The following is a 23,751-nucleotide window of genomic DNA, read 5'->3' as shown; positions in this document are numbered from 1 at the left end:
CTGGTACTTCATCTATCTGCAAGGTTTAGTAAATAGACCCCCACGTGTATGGATAGGTGCAGGCACACTGCAAGATACATATAATTCTGCATACAGGAGAATATACACATTTATTTCCGTGCAGACAACAATGACATTCACATGTTATCAGAGAGTCAAATGTATTTGTATGATAAATAAGCTGTACTCAATAAAAAAAATTATACACACACACACACACACACACACACACACACACACACACACACACACACACACACACACACACACTGTATGTATATATATATATATATATATATATATATATACACACACACACATATATATAGATAGATAGATAGATAGATAGATAGATAGATAGATAGATAGATAGATAGATATAGATATAGATCTAATATATGATAACAAATATGCAGGGTATATATTATTATACTGTAATCCTTACACATGTAGCATGTTGGAGTGATATTCTGCTCTTTGCACGCCAGCTAATGCTGTGATTCAGAATCCAATGACTGGATAAGAACCACTGAAAATGGAGAAAGTGTCACATTCTGAGCTTTCCGCCCCTCTCCCCCCAGCAAGAATTGAGGAGGAATTCACACTGCAAGTCACATTTCCAGTATGATTCATAAAATGAGAGAACGGCACAAGCTCGGATCATGTGTGGTTGCCTTAGTAACGGAGAGCCTGGAAAACGTGTAGAAATGTAATGTGAGGAGCCATCCATAAGAGGGACTGTAAAGGAAATAGCCCTTTTATAAGACGTGAGTGGATGGATGGATATTTCAGACTTTTTCCTATTAAAAAGGGAAGTTCTCCCTTTTTAATAGGAAAAAGTCTGAAATATCCATAGCACATCTACCCTTAAAGGAAGCATATGAACCTAGAGATGATAAAATGCTGACAGCATTATGGGTAAGAAAATGCAGGGCTGCATGTAGGAGTATGCTGCTCCACAAAAGTACACATGGCAGAAGTGTTTATACAGTATTTGCCTGTATGTAGCTCATTGCAACTAAACATATTTGTGTACCTGGTTTTATTACTACTAGTCACCTACCCTATACTTATATTTGCCCACTGTTTTGGGAGGTTTCAGGAGTCTCCTGAATATGGGGTAGAGTTTCGGGACTCCTGGTAAAATGTACAAATACCCTAGGTTCCATCAGTCAACTGCAAAGTGGGTGGAATTTGGGTTGTGATGATCTGATTTGCTATGAACAGCATTACAGTAAGGGCCGGTTCTTGCCCTTGTGGCGCCCCGGGCAAAAATATAGGCGTGTGGCTTCATATGGGTGCGGGGTCAGTTACGCCCCCATTTTTCCCCATTGAAGCGCCGCTGAAAGAAAAGAAAAAAAGAAAAATTTATACTTACGATCCCCGCTCCTGATTCCAGACCGTTGCAGACCTCCACTGGTGCCGCTCTTCTCCTCTCCTCCGATCTATGGGAGAGACGTCAGTCACGACGTCTCTCCCATAGCACAGCATAGACACTAGAGGTCAATTATGACCCTTAGCGTCTGTGACACAATGCTGTGTGGTGCGCGATGACGTCATCGCGCACCGCACAGCAAAGGTCCTCTCCACGAAGGGAAACTAGACGCGTAGCGTCTGGTTCCCTTCGCAGCGGGGGACCAGCGGGGGGCACAGTGGCAGATCTTGCCATGGTGCGGCGCCCTCCGGATGGCGCCAGCGCCCTCCGGAAGGCGGCGCCCCGGGCAAAAGTCCTGCTTGCCCGTGGCAAGATCCGCTACTGATTACAGTCCCACCCCCAGCGTGGCAAAGCTGAAAACAGGAGAGTATCGCTGAGAAGGGAACGAACTGTATATAGGTCAGTACTTCATTGTGAAACTTCCACTATATAAAACTAGTCCCTTACTCTCCATACCTGGGAGCCAATCAATATCCCACTGTTAAAGGCTGTGTCAGTACCTAAGATATACTGTAAGTTGGCAAACAACCTCTTAGTCAAACATGAAATGTGGGCTGCAATTGCCAAATAAGAGATGACCCAATAAAAATTGATAATCAATAATAAAATGATTTTAGCAACTAGATTAATGGCATCCTAATACGACTCACTATTGATTACTGACCTCCCACAGAGTTCCTTCCTCCTTTAGCACAGCAACCAGCATTCCGATAGGGAGCATCATACAGGAGAGCAACCCCATGAGGATCCCTAAAGCTTCTGACCAGAGGGGGAATTTGTAGCTTCCGTATTGTGATGGCTGGTACTTTAGTATACTGTAAGCCAGCAGACCCTGTGTGGACACAACAGAGGATAATTAGTATACATCACATGGTTTTAACGAACACTGATTAGTTCTACTGCCACATCAAACCTAACATCAAGCTGTACACGGTACTGTCACCTTAAGGCACATTTTACATACATACTGAACCTACCACCAGTCCTACATACCTGGGGCGGAGCCTTGATATTTAGGGCATATCTAAATCGGGCAGGATAAGGGGGTGACTTTAAGTGTATGGGTATCATTTTGTAAACTGTCCCACAGTCCACATAACTGATAAAAATATCATACATCAAAACAACTGAAGGAGCATTTATAGTAGTAGTAGCCGAGAAATATTAATTGGATGATGCAGAAAGTTGTGGACATTAGAGGACATATAACCATGGGAAAGAGGTAACAATTTTGGAATTTTGTTGAATTGATTGTAAGGGGTATATTCAATGACAGTCGGGTCCATTCCGACATGCAGTTGTCAGAATGGACCCGACAACCCCTATTCAAAAGAGCGGCCAAATCCGACTGTCGGATTTGGCCGTTCCCAGTTTCCTGGCCTGCTGCTGCTGTCAGCGCTGCGGGTGCGCTGACAGCAGCGGCAGAGGGAGCCGTCAGCAGCGCCGGGGGTGAAGGGGGATCTCTCAGCGGCATCGGGGGTGAGGAGATGTCTGCAGCGGTGGGGGGAGCTGTCGGCAGGGCCGGGGGTGAGGAGATGTTTGCGGCGGTGAGAGCAGCAGAGGAGATGGATCTGACGCGGGGAGGAGAGGAGGAGACGGGGAGCAGCGGCTGCAGCAGTGGAGGCTCACGGTGGCGTCCACCTGGCTCCAGCAAGTAGGACCTCGCTTGCTGGAGCCGGGTGGACGCTGCCGCTGGGTTCCTGCTCTCCCCGCTGCTCCCCCCGTCTCCTGCTCTCAACTCCCTCATTTCAATCCGACTTTTTTTAAAGTCGGATTGAAATTGTCGGAAACGGGGCTAAAACCTGTCGGGTTTGGCCCCGTTTCCGACAATGCACGCTAATCGGTGGCTGAAGCCGCCGATCAGCGTGCATTCTGACAAGTCGGGTTTCCCGACAAGACGGCAGCTTCCGACAGTTATTGAATATACGGTTACCCCTTAATCTCATTGCAGAAGCGGGTTACTATCTCAGGAGGGGAGTTTCTCTCTAACAGTGTTTCCCATCTCCAGTCCTAGGGAACCCCAAACAGTGCATGTTTTACAGGTCTCCTAGATGGTGCACAGGTGTGTTAATTACTGCCTGACACATTTTAATAAATCCACAGGTGGAGCTAATTGTCTCACTTGTGATACCGAGGAGATCTGTAAAACATGCACTGTTTGGGGTCCCTGAGGACAGGAGTTTGGAAACACTGCTCTAACATTACATATCGAGCTGACAGTTTGGCAGACTTTCTTTCACAAACTCTGCCATTACAGTCCAGGTTTTAAGGTTATCCCTGCTTGATCATATCTGACTTAATTAGTCCCTCAGTCAATTTGATTTAACCATCTGCAGGGCCGACACTAGGATTTTTGTCACCCGGGGCATGGTAGTCATTTGACACCCCCCCCCCCCCCCCCCAAAAAAAAAAAAAAAAAAAAAAGATTATTTTTTTTACAATAAATAAATAAAAAAATAAAAAAATAAACATTTTAAAATAAATAAATAAATGAATAAAAATATTATATATATATATATATATATATATATATATATATATATCTCTTTCAGAACTTTTTTACCTGAAAAATTGCCTTTTCTAACATAAATTTCATATCCAGGAAAAAGTGTCCCCATTTTACACAGTACGACAGGCAAGTGTCCCCATTTTACAAATTGCGGCAGACAAGTGACCCCATTTTACACATTGCGGCAGACAGGTGTCCCCATTTTACACATTGCGGCAGGAAAAAGTGTCCCCATTTTACACATTGCGGCAGGCACGTGTCCCCATTTTACACAGTACGACAGGCAAGTGTCCCCATTTTACACATTGCGGCAGGAAAAAGTGTCCCCATTTTACACATTGCGGCAGGAAAAAGTGTCCCCATTTTACACATTGCGGCAGGAAAAAGTGTCCCCATTTTACAAATTGCGGCAGGAAAAAGTGTCCCCATTTTACACATTGCGACAGGAAAAAGTGTCCCCATCTTACACATTGCGGCAGACAGGTCCCCATTTTACACATTCCGGCAGGTGGTGGGGAGAGGGAGGGAGAGAGAGAGAGAGAGAGAGAGAGGGAGGGAGAGGGGCTGACTTACATTTGAAGCGGTTCTCGCCGTTCTTCAGCCGCCTCTCCCTCCTCGTCTGCGCGGCTCCCCCTTCTCCCTCCTCCCGAGTGCCCAGCTCGGGGGGGCGGGGTTTCGTGGAATGACGCGTTTGCGTCGTGATGTCACGACGCAATCGCGTCATTCCGCGAAACCCCGCCCCCCCGAGCTGGGCACTCGGGAGGAGGGAGAAGGGGGTTTCAAAGTACAAAGAATAGGGAGAGGGTGTTAGGGGGTCTCGGCGCCCCCTCCAATCCGGCGCCCAGGTCGCCTGCCCCCCTAACCCCCCCCTAGTTTCGGCCCTGCCATCTGGAATCAAGCATGGATATCCTTAAAACCTGGACTGCAATAGCGGAGTTTGGGACACTCTGATATTAGCAGAGATCCTGATTTGGATGCAGACGTGGCTGTGGCTTTGGTATACCTCTAATGCCGGGTCGTACCCAGGAATTTAAAACGGATCCTTCCCGGGGGCGACCTGGCATTGGACCCTGAAATCTGACTTCCCGACCATCAGGGGCGGGGACAGCGCTGTCATTGGGGGTGTAGGCGGTGCTAGGAGATGAGATCATCTCTGCGCCGCCTCTCCCTGTGCTGTGAATGGGTACCGGGTCGCATCGGCCCGGGAAACGCGTTCACACTGCACCTGACCCAGTAATAACCTGGGAATAACCCTTCTTTATTCCCAGGTTGAATTACCGGGTCAGGCGACATGGGAAGTCGGGACTGACCCTTTCACACAGGTAAGTATGCCAATTTCTAAGCCAATTTAACCCAGTTTATAAATCAGCACAGTGACTGCTTCAGTTGTGTTTTCTTGAAACTGCAGCCATTACTGTATGTGTGCATTCCCCACACACAAATTACACTGGTATACACAAAGCAAAGCTAAAATGAGGACAGTTCTAGCAGAGTCACCTGAAATTACCTCACTGACCACGTCACAGGAGATCAAAGCATAAAGCAGCTGCCCAACACATTATTTAAGATGCTATATTTAAAGAGTTTCTGTTTTGCTGCAAATTATAATGTGTAAATGATGCAATTAATCAATTGTCCACAGCAGAATGTATTTGTAGAGAGACTGCAATGTGTTTGCGTGAAGGAGGGGTTTATATACAGCCCTAGGGATACTGCAAGCTGTCACTGACAGTCACTGGGGCATCTCTCAACATTTCTACTCAATCATATACAGTCCAGTCAGGAGTTTCTCTGAGGTGATAATCCGCCCTCCGTCACTTTACTGCAGGACTCTTGTCATCAGCCTGTAAACAACCTTCGCCCATTCAGCAGACACTGCCTCATACTGTGCCCATGACAGCAAGACAGGAGAATGATATGAAATTATCACTTTACCATACCTAACAACTGTCCCGATTTCAGCGGGACAGTCCCGCTATTCGGACACTGTCCCACTGTCCCTCCTGTGGGCGCAGGGGGGGCAGTTGGGGGAGGCTTTGATCATCCGCTGCTTTGCTCTGCAAAGCAGCCGGTGATCACTGAATAGATGCCGTGAGCGCGCGCACGGCATCTATTCAATGCTGGGAGGGGAGCAGGGGGCTGCCCAGCTGCTCGGGGAGCGCTGGGCACGCCCCCAAAATGCCGAAAACGAGGTCCGGGGCGCTCGACTACGCCCACTCAGCAGATACCACGCCCCTTCCACGACAAGCCATGCCCACTTTTCAGGGCACGCGCGGGGGTTCCTCTTCCTCCCCCTTCAAAGTTGGGAGGTATGCTTTACTGACACTTCTGACATGTGGGAGACTTTGGAGGGGGCGGAAGGTGGTGGTGGTGGTGGGGGGGGGGTTCTGTTTAGTGGCTGCAATGATCCTGGAGACAGAATGATGCAACCAATCAGCTTTGATGAAGTCTTTGTCAAATACATTCTATAAAATGTAAGGGAGATGCTGATTGGTTGCCATGGACATCTTCACCACTGGTCTGCTTCTCCACTCTTTTCACTGCTTCATGTATAGACCCTATAGTGGACTTTTAACAGCATGCTGTACACAATAGTTGTGATAATGTAAGGCATGTTCAATCTACTCACTATTAATGTGACTGGGGATAAAAACGCCCAGCACGCCTTAAAATAAATTCCTGGCTTGAATCCCAGCATCATCTGTATATCTCGGCAGAAATTCTTGATTCCTAAACAGAGAAAATAAATGAATAAAGAAATGTCTCCCGTAGATGTGCACATGTGCATCGGAGAAATCACTGGGAATATGTCATAGGCTCCATTTTCCCGGAGTTATCTGCATCTACAGTAGACTTACTGGCACAGTGCGAGTGTCTACTTGGGGAATGCGCCGACACTAGAGGGCAGGCCACGTGGAGACTGCACATGGGCCCAGCGGCGTATATCAAGAGAAGAGGGAGCCTATGTACAGTCTTCATCTGGGGCCCCTCCCTTCCTCTCTAGCCAGACGCACTGCTCTGAGCACTAGTAGATTCTGGTGCTGTACAGGCAAGCACGGGTCTCCGAGGAAATGGTGCGGCGGCCATTTTTCTGGTGATTTCCCTACAGTGCATGCACAAAATTCTGTGAAAATGGCTGCCGCACCACATTACCGGTGATTTTGCAGTGCTGCGGCTGTCAACGATGGACTTTGTAAAGGTAAGTATAGAAGAAATGGGTGCAGGGTGTGCACTGCACACCCTGCACCATTATAGATTCGCCATTGCATGGGTGCCCTCCAGTCTTAGAATGCTTCTGCTATTTGCGTTTTAAAAAGAAAAACCCTGTCACAATCATCCCTGCTGAAATGCACCTCCCGTGGGCACAGCGACACTGGAGTTGTTGCAGCTGACAATTCTTCTGTATCTCAGGTCCTTTGTTTATCATACACAAGAAACTCACCAGGATATCCTCAACCACACCGATAATCTTATTGTGTGTAAAATACACGAAGAGATGAAGAAAAACATTAAACGCAAAGTGCAGTGTTAAGGCAATACTCTTCTTCAGTCAGTTTGTGATAAAGGAAAATAGTGTTAAGGGAAGAGATGGGGCTTATGTCAATTAATGGCAGAGATCGTCACCCACCTGAGCTGATATAAAGTAATTATGCATTGATTCTCTTACCGTATACTCTTGAAACTACAAGGCAGAATGTGATGACCATCACCAGGAGACCAAATCCCGCACTGTAGTCATCCAGCAGGACCAGCCAATACATTCCACCCTGGAACATACAAACGAAGCATTCAGGACTGCTTGAGAGTTCAAAGTAAAAGGATTTCTATGGACTTGAACTGTCCACGGTGACGGAGGGACCTGTAAGATGTCTTCACTGGAGAAGGTATTTCCAATTTATTCAACTCTTTTTGCATCAGACCCAAAGAAGCTATCTCAGGATGGCGATAGCAGATGCCATAAAGAAGGAAAAAGCTTTATTATTCAACTATATTAATATTATTATATTTAAATTATTTTTTTCCTGATTTACTCATCTATTTAAGTGTTCTTTTATTTCTTAGCATTTCTGCACCTAAAAGCCTGAGGTCCCTGGATGGCGGCTTTCTGCTCCTTCCAGCAGAGCCAGATAGTCAGATGAACAAACAGTAGCCTAGTGCTTAGTATGGGATGTGAAGGTGCCAGGGGAGGAAAATCAGGGGAAGGGGGATTGTTAGATGTGGCCGAGAGAGTAGGGGAAGAGGCTTTTAATGGAGGTGGCACGGAGTACCTGGTGGGGCGGGCGGGGCAATGTAGAGTGGAAAAATGAGCAGTTATTGCACTGTGAGGGGGAGGTCTTGCAGACTGGTAGGTGGCTTCGGATGCCCTGCACTTGATTTGGCATTGCACCTTCACTCCGCCCAACTCAACTCACTGGCCAGATGAAGCTCCTACACAGATTCCATCACTTTGCTCTGCAAACCTGCTGTATGCGCCAACACTGAAAACAAAGGGCGGGATGTAATGAAGTCCGAGTTCAGTGGCCGTGCGGGATGCCAGCCGTACTCGGACGTTTATTTAAAGGGGGTATCATTTACAAGGTTAAACCATGCGTTGTAAATGATTTCTTCTTTAAGAAAATGTCTAATTCTCAAAAAAAAAAGAAAAGAAAACAAATTATGATTTAAAAAAGTGTTTAAAAAACCCAACTATTGTGATATATGTTTCAAAGGAAAAATGCTTTATTTTATTTACGATAAAACATTTTTTTTCCAGTAAGGGTCCTCAGTCATCGCCATACTTAGATGGCTATAGCAGTAGGAGAGCAGGCTGTCCCTACTGTATAGTATACAATGTATGCCATTGCTGTTATTGCCAGCTGTGGGCTACTTATATATGGAGAAGACCTATCTCTAGTGAAAACACATGTTGGATTTAGGTCTTTTCTCACTAATACACAGACTCCCTCGTGTGATAAGAGTACAGTAGAAAAGATAAACAGATATAGGCAGGTGGGCTGATGCAGAGTTGAGCACAACAGATGCGCCTGCCTTGGTAACATAAACAAAATTTTGTATATTCACCCATATGTACATATAGATGCATCTTTGTGGCTTAGCTTCCCCCCTCTAACCACGCACTGCGTTTCATCGCCGTCATTATCATCAGAGCAATCTTGCACCAGCCTATACAAAGTGCAAAAGATAGGCTCCGCCTGGAAGCATGCATATTTACACTTCCACCAAACTCAGCTCAACCTGCAGGTGCATCGCCATGCCCTCGCATTGCCGACATGAGAACGCCCCCGATACAGCCCAGATACACCTCCTCAGAAGCAAGTGAAGATGCAACTGAAATTCGTCCAACTGCACCACTCGTAGTTGTGTACACATGGTTACAGGGCATGCGCAGAGCAACATTGCGCAAGCTTCACTCCACTAACAGACTTGCGTTCATTTCTGCATCAGCCCCAGGGTGAGAAACAAGTGGAGACGAGGAGGAGGAAAGAGTAGATGTAAGACAAACTGTATAAGAACAATAATGTAGTGTGGTGAGAGGGCTTGTGTCTCACCACAATTGTCCACATTCTGGTGGAACCAGCTCCCTCCAAGGGAAAAGAAAACTAGGCCTGCACATTCTGCACCTGTAGTGGAAGTTTATAATGACAGCTTTCTAAATTGCACAGCTGTAGCTGGAGAAATAGAGGTCCAGATTTTCCAGCTCAACCAGAGACAGCAGGAAGTCAGGCGAAGCAGTGGGGTTTAAAATTCCCATTTACCCACAATGCATTGCACTGGTGCCTGTTAGAGGCCAGTGAGCAGGGCTCAATTTGTAGCGCCAGGGACTGTGGACGTTGGCCATGCCGGGAGAGCATGGCACGTATAGCTGCAAGCCACTGCAGCAGAGTGACTTTTCAGCACGGAAGTGCTAGGACCTTTTATGCTTGTCTGTTTATTTTCTCTATATACCTGTGTGACCAGGCCCAAGCCTGTGTATGCTGTGCTACAGTGTCTGATGCCAGTAAAGACACTATGGTTGTAACTGGAAAACCTGCCTACGAGTCCTTATTTACTATACCCATGTTACAGTAGAATAACCCAGCCCTGATAAGAAATCCAAGTCTCTCGGTGTCACTTACTTCAGTGGTGAGTATGAGTCCCAGAAGGAACAAAGCCACGCAGATAATAGCAGAGAAGTACGCTTTCTTTGGTCTGAGGTAGTAAGGGAACTCGTCTGTAATGGCGGTCACTATTGTCTCCATAAATGCAAACTGCAGATGAGAGAAGTAATATCACTGACAAACGTGCATAGAACAGGGATAGAAGGTGCTCCTAATTGACTAGAGAAACGTGCAGCAAAGAATTAGTGGGGAGATGTGTCAAGCTTTCTAAAGAGGAGAAATGGAGGTGTTGCCATAGCAACTGATTAGCGTTTGACTATCATTTATCTAGTACACTCTATATAATGATAACTAGATTATGATTGGTTGCTATGGGCAACATCTCCTCCGTAGAAGGTTTGATAAATCTCCCCCCTTAGATCCTATAAAGATTTGTCACTGCTTGGCTGGACATCATGAGAAATGTGCTTTGTTAATGGGCCTGATTCCGATTTGTATGAAAAAACCTACGCAGCTGCGATTTTTCAGGCTAAGGACGAGTGAAATAGCCGCCCAGATTAGAGACACCCTCCAGAGCCATCACAAGGACCTCAGCAACTGTGTACATATGCAGCGCCACCGCAGAAAGAAAGAACATCGACTCCCCGAGTGAGTCTCTGATCAGGCAGACTGGCCGTGGCAGCAGCGAAGCTGGCGCCGTGTTCCTCTGCGTAGATGATCATAGCTGAAGGCAGATACACGCCCCGGAAATGGGCGTGACACACCTGGATTTTTGCCACCACTCCCCGTTATCTTCCCCAAATGGTCCCTTCCTGTCAATCACTACGCGATTACATCCCCACTGTGAGCGGCATCACAAAGGTACCTAGGCACGTATGCGGTGCGGTCACAGTGTATGTGCAGCCTATTAATAATCGGTTGCGTGAACATCGCATTGCATACAAATAGGGATCAAGCACAAAGTATCGACGTCTATGGTGTACAGAAACATTATTTATGGATTACGATGTACATATTCTCCTACAAGAGGTGACCATAAAGCAGTGTCCAAAATGCACAACTTACTTGGCTGTCCAATCCGAGAGTCAGAAGCATAAAGAAGAAGAGGAAGGACCAGAACGGAGACAGAGGAAGCATAGTCATGGCCTGGGGGTACACAACAAATGCCAGTCCTGGACCTGTGTGCAGCAAAGTACATATTACATTTCATTTTTAACAAAGTTCCAGTAAGAATTGAAATGTCAATGGAGAATATAATATGAAGCAATGATCTACGGAAGCAAAATAATGTATTGTATTTGAGTTATTTCAGATCAATACATAGACGTTTCTATAATAGGTGCAGTGTGTGCTGTGCATACAGGCAGGGCCGGTTCAAGGGCGCTCTGCGCCCCGGGCAGGAAATGGGGTGTGGCCTAATACAGGGGGCGTGGTCAATTACGCCCCCTGTACATTAAAAGCGCTGCTTGAATGCTGAGCGGTGCGCGATGACGTCATCGCGCACCGCACAGCAAAAGGTCCTCTCCACGAAGGGAAACTAGACGCTATGAGTCTAGTTCCCTTCGTAGAGAGGACCTTTGCTGTGCGGTGCGCGATGACGTCATCGCGCACCACTCAGCAAAGTTACTCTCCAGGAAGGGAAACTAGACGCATAGCGTCTAGTTCCCTTCAGGAGGCGGACGGGGACGGCAGCGGAAGCGGACAGGGACACAGCGGGCAGCAGTGGCAGATCTTGCCACGGTGCGGCGCCCTCCGGATGGCGCCAGCGCCCTCCGGAAGGCGGCGCCCCGGGCAAAAGTCCTGCTTGCCCGTGGCAAGATCCGCCACTGCATACAGGCCCCTTGCTCCAGGGGGGCCCACACCGCACACCCTGCACCCATATTTAGTCACTTACCTCTCTGTAGTCCCACGTCGGTGCTGCTGATTCTGGAGGAATTATTGGAAAATGGTTTGGCGGCCATTTTCCTAGTGATTTGCACATATGCAGTACAGATTTGTCTGTGGTAACATGGCGGGCACCATGTTTTCAGAGACCCGCGCATGCGCACTAGAGATTAGTCTCCGGGAACATGGCGGGCGCTATGTTTCTGGAGACCAGCACATGCACAGAGTCTACGGTGCCACGGAGAGGTGGGGGCCCACAGAGAGGAGTCTGCACTAGGGATGTTCATGATGGTTAACTTCGATGGTTTAAAACTATTTGCATGGGAACCATCGATGGTTTCATCCCTCGGTGGTCATCCCTGCTTTTTTATTTTCTGGGCTGCAGGCCAATCAGAACATGGGGGTGGGGCTTCATGGATCAGGGGACGGAGCTATGCTAATTTTCAGGACAACGTGTAAAAAAACACAAAAACTATTGGGTAGTTTTATGTCATTGATGGCGGGAAACTATCTGTAGTAAAAGTATTCCCCATTGGGCATAGACCATCGATGTTTTAAAATCATTGATGGTCGATGGCCATCCCTAGTCTGCACACGGGTCTCTTCTTCTCCCCTGGATCAATAGAAAATAGGATTTTAATACCTACCAGTAAATCCTTTTCTCCTAGTCCGTAGAGGATTCTGGGGTCCACTTCAGTACCATGGGGTATAGACGGTTCCGCAGGAGCCATGGGCGCTCTAAGACTTTTCAAGGGTGTGAACTGGCTCCTCCCTCCATGCCCCTCCTCCAGACCTCAGCTATAGGAACTGTGCCCAGGGAGACGGACATTTCGAGGAAAGGATTTACTTTTATACTAATGGTGAGATTCATACCAGCTCACACCTCAACCATGCCGCACAACATGGCATTCAACATGACACACGCCAACAGGCATGAACCATTTACAGCAACATGCTGAAAGCAAATGAAACACAACTTGTGTAACTATAAAGATAAAGAACAAACTGCAGGTAAAGTACGCACTGGGTCGGGTGCCCAGCATCCTCTACGGACTAGGAGAAAAGGATTTACCGGTAGGTATTAAAAGCCTATTTTCTCATATGTCCTAGAGGATGCTGGGGTCCACTTCAGTACCATGGGGTTATACCAAAGCTCCAGTACAGGCGGGAGAGTGCGGATGACCCTGCAGTACCGATTGACCGAATTTGAGGTCCTCATCGGCCAAGGTGTCAAACTTATAAAATTTAGCAAATGTGTTTGACCCTGACCAAGTAGCTGCTCGGCAAAGTTGTAAAGCCGAGACGCGCCGGGCAGCCGCCCAGGATGAGCCCACTTTCCTAGTAGAATGGGCCTTCACCAACTTCGGTACCGGCAAGTCTGCCGTAGAATGAGCGTGCTGAATTGTGCCTCTGATCCAGCGCGCAATAGTCTGCTTAGAAGCAGGACACCCAATCTTGTTGGGAGCATACAGGACAAACAGAGCCTCTGTTTTCCGTAATCGAGCTGTTCTTGCGACATAAATCTTCAAAGCTCTAACCACATCTAGAGACTGTGACTCAGTGAAAGTGTCAGTAGCTACTGGCACCACAATAGGTTGGTTTATGTGGAAGGACGAAACCACCTTTGGAAGAAATTGTTGACGAGTTCTTAACTCTGCCCTATCTTCATGGAAGATCAGGTAAGGGCTCTTGTGAGACAAGGCCCCCAACTCAGACACCCGCCTTGCGGATGCCAAGGCCAAAAGCATCACCACTTTCCAAGTGAGAAACTTCAATTCTATCTCCTGCAGAGGTTCAAACCAATCTGATTGAAGGAACTGCAACACCACATTAAGGTCCCATAATGTCACTGAAGGCACAAATGGAGGCTGGATGTGCAGAACCCCTTTCACGAACGTCTGAACTTCTGGAAAAGAGGCCAATTGTTTTTGAAAGAAAACTGATAAGGCCAAATCTGGACCTTGATTGACCCCAATCTAAGGCTCGCATCCACACCAGCCTGCAGAAAATGGAGAAAATGTCCCAACTCAAACTCTTCCGTAGGAGCCTTCTTGGATTCACACCAAGACACATATTTTCTCCAAATACGGTGGTAATGTTTAGACGTTACTCCTTTCCTGGCCTGAATAAGAGTGGGGATGACTTCCTTGGGAATACCCTTTCGGGCTAGGATCCGACGCTCAACAGCCATGCCGTCAAACGTAGCCACGGAAAGTCTTGATACACACACGGCCCCTGCTGTAGTAGGTCCTCTCGAGGAGGAAGAGGCAGAGGATCTTCTATGAGCAACTCCTGAAGATCTGGATACCAAGCCCTCCTTGGCCAGTCTGGGGCAGTGAAGATTGCTCAAATTCTTGTTCTTCTTATTATTTTGAGATCTTTTGGAATCAGTGGAAGTGGAGGGAAAACATATACTGACCGAAACACCCACTGGGTCACCAGTGCATCCACTGCTATTGCTTGAGGGTCTCTCGCCCTGGAACAATATCTCTGAAGCTTCTTGTTTAGACGAGATGCTATCATGTCTACTTGAGGAACTCGCCAAAGACTTGTCACCTCTGCGAAGACTTCTTGGTGGAGGCCCCACTCTCCTGGATGGAGATCGCGTCTGCTGAGGAAGTCTGCTTCCCAGTTGTCCACTCCCGGAATGAAAATTTCTGACAGAGCTCTAACATGTCTTTCTGCCCAGAGGAGAATCCTTGTCACCTCTGCCATTGCCGCTCTGCTTTTCGTTCCGCCTTGCCTCTTTATGTACGCGACTGCTGTTACATTGTCCGACTGGATCTGCACGGGATCTTGAAGAAGATGTACCGCTTGTAGAAGGCCGTTGTAAATGGCTCTCAATTCCAGAACATTTATGTGAAGGCAGGCTTCCTGACTTGACCATTTTCCTTGAAAGCTTTACCCCTGTGTGACAGCTCCCCAGCATCCGTGGTTATTAGGACCCAGTCGTGAAACCCAAACCTGCGTTCCTCTAGTAGGTGTGAACTGTGTAGCCACCACAGGAGCGAAATCCTGCCTTTAGGGGACAGGATTATTTTCCGGTGCATGTGTAGGTGGGATCCGGACCACTTCTCCAACAGATCCCACTGGAATACTCTGGCATGAAATCGGCCAAACTGTATGGCCTCGTAGGCCGCTACCATTTCCCCCAACAACTGAATGCATTGATGGATCGACACGCTTGTTGGTTTCAATATTTGTTTGACCATTTTCTGGATTTCCAGAGCCTTTTCCACTGGAAGAAATACTCACCGTACTTCTGTGTCCAGAATCATCCCTAAAAAGGACAATCTTGTCGCCGGTTCCAACTGCGACTTTGGAAAATTCATGATCCAACCGTGTTGTTGGAGTATTGACAGGGAGAGTGAGATGTTCTGCACCAACTGTTCCCTGGATCTCGGTTTTATCAGGAGATCGTCCAGATAAGGAATTATATTGACTCCTTTTTAACGAAGTAGGACCATCATCTCCGCTATCCCCTTGGTGAATACCCTCGGTGCCGTGGAGAGTCCGAATGGCAACGTCTGAAACTGGTAATGGCAATCCTGTACTGCGAATCTCAGATAAGCTTGGTGAGGAGGATAAATGGGAACATGCAAGTAAGCATCTTTTATGTCTACTGACACCATGAAGTCCCCCTCTTCCAAACTGGAAATCACTACCCTCAGGGATTCCATCTTGAACTTGAACCTTTTCAGGTAGAGATTCAGATTTTTCAGGTTTAAAATCGGTCTGACCGAGCCGTCCGGCTTCGGAACTACGAAGAGGCTTGAATAAAAAACCTTCTCCTTACTGTGCCAAGGGTACCAGGACAATGACCTGATCCTGACATAATTTTTGAATTGCCGAATCCACAACGCCCTCCGAGCCGATACTGCCATGGTAGCGGTTCTTGATCCCAAGAAACCAATATATTTCATGGTTTCTAGTACGTACGCAGCAGCGTCTTTGATATGACCTAACGTTAGGAGTATCTCGTCTCCATCTATTGTGTCAATGTCTAATGACAAGTTTTCTGACCACTTTTCAATAGCCCTACTCACCCACGCACAGACAATGGTAGACCTGAGTAGTGTCCCATTGGCCACATCGATAGATCACCTCACTCACTTGCGGTCTGTCGGCTCCATAAGTGAAGCCATTCCAGGCGCAGGGAGAAACACCTTTTCTCTTTTATGACAGGGCCCTGTCTAAAATGCGGGGTGACTCCCACCTTTTGGAAAAAGGTAAGCTGCCTGAATTCCTTTTGGGAATCTGAAATTTCTTTTCAGGTTAAATCAGACTCCCTCCAAGAGACTGTTCAACTCCTGAGGTGGAGGGAAAATTACATTACTTCTTTACTAAAGTAAACCCTCTCCTTGTGGTTAAAGAGGGGGCTTCATAACTTCTAACACCTCCTTTATAGCTAAAACATGTTTTTAATGCTTTTTGCTAACTTAGGACCTATTCCCCTGGAATCACTAGTGTCAACACAGGAATCAGAGTCCGTGTCGGTATCAGTTTGTACTACTTGTTTGTATGTGACCCAGTGGGGTCCCTGTGGATGAAAGGCAGAACTATTAAGAATCACATCTTCAACAGATTATATTCAGTTTTCTGTATGAGATTCAGTCCAACCTCTTACTAATATGATTCACACTATCATGTAACCTTTCACCCAGTCAGGCTCTTGGTGTCATATTACACCTCTGTGTCTCTAACATGTCTCCCACAGAGGAAGAATTCCCTGCCCCAGACATGTCAAACACGTGCACAACCACACCACAGACACTCCGGGACTTATAGGGGACAGACCCACAGTAAATTCTGTCAGAGGGACACAGATAGGATTTGCCAGTTCACAACCCAGCGCCAGTAACACAATGTCTGTGAACACAAAATGCCCACTGACATGCAGCGCTTTTATAATGTTAATCACACAATTATTTAGCACCAAATTCCCTGTGGCCCCCCCTGTTTTGCACCCTGATACTTGTTCAGTAGTGGAGGAGGACCAGCATTGTCTCTGCAGCCTGAGTAGAGAGAGAAAATGGCGCTGGACAGTGTGCTGGCTGACTGAGGAGGAAGCTCCACTCTTCAATGGTGTGTTTCTCCTCAGCTTTTATGAGGTAATTTTTTATACTGGCGGGGGTAGGACTGTGCCCCAGCAACTTATGCCCCTTATTTATGCCAGTTTCCATAGGTTTCATGCTGCCCAGGGCGCCCCCCCTCGCCCTGCACCCTGCAGTGCCGATGTATGTGTGGGCAACATGGCGTGCTGCGCTCCTGCCAGCCGTGCGGTACCTTTAGCCATCACTTTCTTGATTGAAAATCTGTCTTCTAACACTCACCTGTCTTCTGACTTCTGGCTCTGTGAGGGGGGTGACGGCGTTCTGTGGGAGTGAGCATCTAGGCACGGCTAGCGTTCAGTCCCCTTCAGGAGCTAATGGTGTCATGTCAGCCAGAAGCAGAGCCATGAAACTCTTTAGGAAGTTGGTTCCTACTTTTCCCCCTCAGTCCCATGAAGCAGGGAGACTGTTGCCAGCAGTTCTCCCTGAAAATAAAAAAACCTAACATAAGTCTTTTCAGAGAAACTCAGTAGAGCTCCTCTGGAGTGCATCCAGTCTGCCTGGGCACATTTCTAAAACTGAGGTCTGGAGGAGGGGCATGGAGGGAGGATCCAGTTCACACCCTTGAAAAGTCTTAAAGTGCCCATGGCTCCTGCGGAACCGTCTATACCCCATGGTACTGAAGTGGACCCCAGCATCCTCTAGGACGTATGAGAAAGTAAAGATAAATCAGGCTGCTTAAACCGGCTATCCTTGATGCCAGTGTGGTCTATTAATGGGCAACTACAGGGGAGAACTGGGTGAGCCATGTGCAATGTAACTGTGGTTGTCATGGTAGTCATATAACACTTCGGAATTATCAATAATCAATAGCAGCTTGAAAAGACAAACCAAAGGAAAATGGTACATATCAACACTCTTGTCATACCCTGTCACACTGATTTATGTTAGAAAACTTCTGTTTTCATGGGATTGCTGGTATATGTGACACTTCTCAATCCTAAATCTGCAGGTACATAAATACAAAGATTTGAAGACTACTGCATTATCTATTGGGGAATATATTAAAAAATAAATGGAAATCTCCTTTATATTCTAACGTGATTTTGAGAACTGTGACATAGAAGTGTGTGACTGTGAATGTCACATTTTCATCATAGATCCACATATACTGTATTTTGGGGAAAGTGGCCCTTACATTTTACTGTCCCTCCTACATTCTGTATAATGGACGTTATCTATTTTAGTTCAACTGTAAAATCATCGTTAACAACAGTAATCTGCACAAATTAGCACATTCTTGGCTGCACTGCGAGCTCGGTTTAATTTGTCACTTGGTTAATTAGTCAGAGGAGCTCTTGCCAAGTGAAGCTATGGTATAATGCAATGAGATATTGGGGTGTTTGTGCCTGCCAAAGGTGCAACCTAGGAACTTGCAGACTGAATCCACCTTAGTAAATGTATCCAACAGTTGTCTATATCAGCAGGGATCACATGTCAAGTGAGAGCCTGCAGTCTCAAGTAACCAAGCATAACCTAGCGTAGAGGTAACCTTAAAGCTGTATGGTGTCTCAGATCTCTAATGATGATGACTGCTGCTGTAGCTCTGAAAGGCAGGTAGTTTCTTCTAGACTCTGGGGTTGGGATGTATGAAGAATCACCTGCATACCGGCTTGCTTTATTGCCGGTACACTTACCCACTGGCATACCTCCCAACATGACCCTCTCCAGGAGGGACAGAATGCTCAGCTCCTGGACTTCCCTCTTTATGTATGATTGCCATCACCTGTGCTGAAATACCTTTCTTATCCATTAATCTGTTCAACACAGTTGCTGGCAATCATAAATTAAGGGAAAAGTCCAGAAGCAGAGCATTGTGTCCCTCCTGGAGAGGGTCATGTTGGGAGGTATGCAGTGGGATAGCTCTTCTGATGTATAGAGCTGTCTGACCTGGCAATGATAAGACATCTAGGCTTATGACCAGGCAATACAAATGCACATACGCACTGTGATTTTTTGCAAAACTTTCTGGATGCATTGCATTATATCCTATGCCATGGGTCTGCCCCAGCTATCTCCAATATCTGCTGCTGACCTTTATATTACATATGGGCATGGGTGTAACATGGGCAGAGCAGGTGGAGCTCATGCTTCGGGCACCAGGGCTAGTTTTGGGTGGCCTCTGGAGTACACAAGTTTGTCCTCCCCAGTTGTTTGTAGGCTGCCACGGGAAGGGAACTAGCCTTAGGAGTTCCTGATCAGATAACTGCTGACATGTTTATGTCCTATGACCGCTGCTGGTGTTCCAGCCAGGTTCTGTGTAGCGGACATATCTCCAGGACAATCAGGAAAGTAAAAACTGCAATATTGGGTCTAATCTGGTTTGCAGGATGGGGCATGTTGTGCAGGTGGGGGCATGTTGTGGTTCTGGAGGGTGCATGTTGCTGTGCAGGTGGGGTAATATTGCTGTGCAGGAGAGGATATGTGGCTGTGCAGAAGGCATGTTGCTGTGCAGGTGGGGTAATATTGCTGTGCAGGAGAGGACATGTGGCTGTGCAGGAGGGGCATGTTGCTGTGCAGGTGGGGCAATATTGCTGTGCAGGAGGGTCATGTTGCTGTGCAGGAGGGGCATGTTGCTGTGCAGGTGGGGTAATATTGCTGTGCAGGAGGGTCATGTTGCTGTGCAGGAGAAGACATGTTGCTGTGCAGGATAAGACATGTTGCTGTGCAGGTGGGGTAATATTGCTGTGCAGGTGGGTCATGTTGCTGTGCAGGAGGGGCATGTTGCTGTGCAGGAGGGGGATGTTGCTGTGCAGGAGAGGACATGTTGCTGAGCAGGAGAGGACATGTTGCTGTGCACGAGAGGACATGTTGCTGTGCAGGAGGGCTATGTTGCTGTGCAGGAGGGTCACGTTGCTGTGCAGGAGGGTCATGTTGCTGTGCAGGAGGGTCATTTTGCTGCGCAGGAGGGGCATGTTGCTGCGCAGGAGGGGCATGTTGCTGTGCAGGAGGGGCATGTTGCTGCGCAGGTGGGGTAATATTGCTGTGCAGGAGGGTCATGTTGCTGTGCAGGTGGGGTAATATTGCTGTGCAGGAGAGGACATGTGGCTGTGCAGGAGAGGACATGTGGCTGTGCAGGAGGGGCATGTTGCTGTGCAGGTGGGGTAACATTGCTGTGCAGGAGGGTCATGTTGCTGTGCAGGAGGGTCATGTTGCTGTGCAGGAGGGCCATGTTGCTGTGCAGGTGGGGTAAAATTGCTGTGCAGGAGGGTCATGTTGCTGTGCAGGAGGGGCATGCTGCTGTGCAGGTGGGGTAATATTGCTGTGCAGGAGGGTCATGTTGCTGTGCAGAAGTGGGCATGTTGCTGTGCAGGAGAAGACATGTTGCTGTGCAGGTGGGGTAATATTGCTGTGCAGGAGGGTCATGTTGCTGTGCAGGAGAAGACATGTTGCTGTGCAGGAGAAGACATGTTGTTGTGCAGGTGGGGTAATATTGCTGTGCAAGAGGGTTATGTTGCTGTGCAGGAGGGGCATGTTGCTGTGCAGCAGGGGCATGTTGCTGCGCAGGAGAGGACATGTTGCTGAGCAGCAGAGGACATGTTGCTGAGCAGCAGAGGACATGTTGCTGTGCACGAGAGGACATGTTGCTGTGCAGGAGGGGAATGTTGCTGTGCAGGAGGGTCATGTTGCTGTGCAGGAGGGGCATGTTGCTGTGCAGGAGGGGCATGTTGCTCTGCAGGAGGGGCATGTTGCCCTGCAGGAGGGGCATGTTGCTCTGCAGGAGGGGCATGTTGCCGTGCAGGAGGGGCATGTTGCCGTGCAGGAGGGGCATATTGCTCTGCAGGAGGGGCATGTTGCTGTGCAGGAGGGGCATGTTGCTCTGCAGGAGGGGCATGTTGCCCTGCAGGAGGGGTATGTTGCTGTGCAGGACGGCCATGTTGCTGTGCAGGAGGGTCATGTTGCTGTGCAGGAGGGGCATGTTGCTGCGCAGGAGGGGCATGTTGCTGCGCAGGAGGGGCATGTTGCTGCGCAGGAGGGGCATGTTGCTGTGCAGGAGAAGACATGTGGCTGTGCAGGAGGGGCATGTTGCTGTGCAGGTGGGGTAATATTGCTGTGCAGGAGGGTCATGTTGCTGTGCAGGTGGGGTAATATTGCTGTGCAGGAGAGGACATGTGGCTGTGCAGGAGAGGACATGTGGCTGTGCAGGAGGGGTATGTTGCTGTGCAGGTGGGGTAACATTGCTGTGCAGGAGGGTCATGTTGCTGTGCAGGAGGGTCATGTTGCTGTGCAGGTGGGGTAATATTGCTGTGCAGGAGAGGACATGTGGCTGTGCAGGAGAGGACATGTGGCTGTGCAGGAGGGGTATGTTGCTGTGCAGGTGGGGTAACATTGCTGTGCAGGAGGGTCATGTTGCTGTGCAGGAGGGTCATGTTGCTGTGCAGGAGGGGCATGTTGCTGTGCAGGTGGGGTAAAATTGCTGTGCAGGAGAGTCATGTTGCTGTGCAGGAGGGGCATGTTGCTGTGCAGGTGGGGTAATATTGCTGTGCAGGAGGGTCATGTTGCTGTGCAGAAGTGGGCATGTTGCTGTGCAGGAGAAGACATGTTGCTGTGCAGGTGGGGTAATATTGCTGTGCAGGAGGGTCATGTTGCTGTGCAGGAGAAGACATGTTGCTGTGCAGGAGAAGACATGTTGCTGTGCAGGTGGGGTAATATTGCTGTGCAGGAGGGTCATGTTGCTGTGCAGCAGGGGCATGTTGCTGCGCAGGAGAGGACATGTTGCTGAGCAGGAGAGGACATGTTGCTGTGCACGAGAGGACATGTTGATGTGCAGGAGGGGAATGTTGCTGTGCAGAAGGGTCATGTTGCTGTGCAGGAGGGGCATGTTGCTGCGCAGGAGGGGCATGTTGCTGCGCAGGAGGGGCATGTTGCTGTGCAGGAGGGGCATGTTGCCCTGCAGGACGGGCATGTTGCTCTGCAGGAGGGGCATGTTGCCGTGCAGGAGGGACATGTTGCCGTGCAGGAGGGGCATATTGCTCTGCAGGAGGGGCATGTTGCTCTGCAGGAAGGGCATGTTGCCGTGCAGGAGGGGCATGTTGCCGTGCAGGAGGGGTATGTTGCCCTGCAGGAGGGGCATATTGCTCTGCAGGAGGGGCATGTTCCTCTGCAGGAGGGGCACATTGCCCTGCAGGAGAGGGCTTGTTTTTTTAATGCATGGGGGCAGGAGGTGAATCTGTGCAGGAGGGAGTATGTAGAAAAATGTGTGAGAAAAGCTGGTACCACTAAGGGTAGTTACTATCACCCCCACAAAAATAGAGGGGGTGGGAGGTTCCGTAGTATACTGTACTTGCTCTGGGTGCATAGCTCCAAGCTACACCATGGGGTGTTGCTGCATGTTAAGGCTTGATAAATCGTGCATTGGGTAACGGTCTTATAACACCCAAGACAGCAGATTTATGATTTCACCATGAACTGAAAGCTCCACTCCCCTGTGCAGTGATTGGCTAAAGCATCTGGCCACCCTGCCCCCGGCTCTTTCTTCTACACACCCGCTGCAACAGTTCTATCTTCTCAGCAGCAGAACAACTCGCGGGCCTGACGTCACGTCACTGACTCTGGACAAATATTAAGATTACCGGCCTAATGCCAGATGGGTGGCAGCCCTTCTAATGTCATTCTGCTTGGTAAACTGAATGAGATTATTTCCCTATACAGGTATGTGGGAACACAATTCATGTGTTACAGAATTCCTTCAAAGCAGCAGCTGCCACCACAACGTTTGCAAAAATAAGGAACAAGTGTCCTGGTTGAGAGCAGGCATCAGAACATGAGGGTCCATGGTGGGGGGGTAGTTACGTGACCAGCGGTCAGGATACTGCCGGTCACAATACAGACGCCAGAATCCCGCCCCCTTACAGTCCCGACAGTTGGCATGCCGACTGATATGGACTGGCAGGGATGGTGCCACTCCCATGGCTCTGTGCCCTGGGCAGCAGTACCAGTCACACATCTCTAGCTACAGCCCTGTGTGGCTGCCCTTCTGCGGCAGACCTGAACTTTCCAGACAGCCAATGGCCCCTTTAATATTGATGCTTGCCCCTTACAGTATCCACAGCCTCCTCCTTCCCTACCACCAGCCACAGCTATTCAGTAATCGTTCCATATACCAATAACATTATAAGATTACATGGGCATGGCCGTCTTTACTTTATGTCATTGTATGTGATGTCAGTATGCCACTATCCCCTCAATGTACAGCGCTGCGTAGCATGTCAGCACATTACAGATAAAGGATATATATATATATATATATATATATATACACACACACGTATGCTATTTGTAGACGTGTATGCATGTATTTTTATCTGGGATATTACCTGCGGCGCTAATCTTATACAGACTGTTATTAGAGATGCGTGTTTTACACCAGCATAAACAGAGAGAGATAAGAGCGTGGAGAGCTGCGTGTTACTGGCACAGTGGGAGATAGCGGACAGAATACATCCATATATTTTACAAGCAAGGCAATAACACTGATCACTTTGTTATGGTGTGACTACAGGATCTGATAAACCCTGATATATTCATCCAATAACACTGTTCTGTCTGGATGAATGGCTTGTGCCATCCACAGTATAATTACGTCGCCTGTGGAAATCGTGTTACTGTGTTTCATCTGAAGATTGGGTAAGCTCAGCGCTCAGTGAGGAATATTAAGAAGTATAAATTTTAAGAAGTATGAGTATACGGATGGGCAATCAGCTCATAAAAAGC

The 23,751-nt window shown here is 48.1% G+C and overlaps 1 protein-coding gene across 2 annotated transcripts in view; it reads right to left on the bottom strand.

Annotated features, from left to right (window-relative positions):
• Window positions 1–23,751, bottom strand: part of SLC6A7 (solute carrier family 6 member 7) — a 109,141-nt gene that overhangs the window by 4,550 nt on the left and 80,840 nt on the right. For both annotated transcript variants that reach the window (XM_063928632.1, XM_063928631.1), the window contains 5 exons: window positions 11,108–11,220; window positions 10,061–10,192; window positions 7,612–7,711; window positions 6,574–6,674; window positions 2,100–2,267 (listed from right to left, as the gene is read on the bottom strand). In XM_063928632.1, the coding sequence (XP_063784702.1) occupies window positions 2,100–2,267; window positions 6,574–6,674; window positions 7,612–7,711; window positions 10,061–10,192; window positions 11,108–11,220 (614 nt within the window). The remainder of the gene's footprint in view (window positions 1–2,099; window positions 2,268–6,573; window positions 6,675–7,611; window positions 7,712–10,060; window positions 10,193–11,107; window positions 11,221–23,751) is intronic.

Source organism: Pseudophryne corroboree, chromosome 6 (assembly GCF_028390025.1).
Source record: "Pseudophryne corroboree isolate aPseCor3 chromosome 6, aPseCor3.hap2, whole genome shotgun sequence".
Lineage (NCBI taxonomy): Eukaryota > Metazoa > Chordata > Amphibia > Anura > Myobatrachidae > Pseudophryne > Pseudophryne corroboree.
This window is presented reverse-complemented; position numbering and strand designations above follow the sequence as displayed.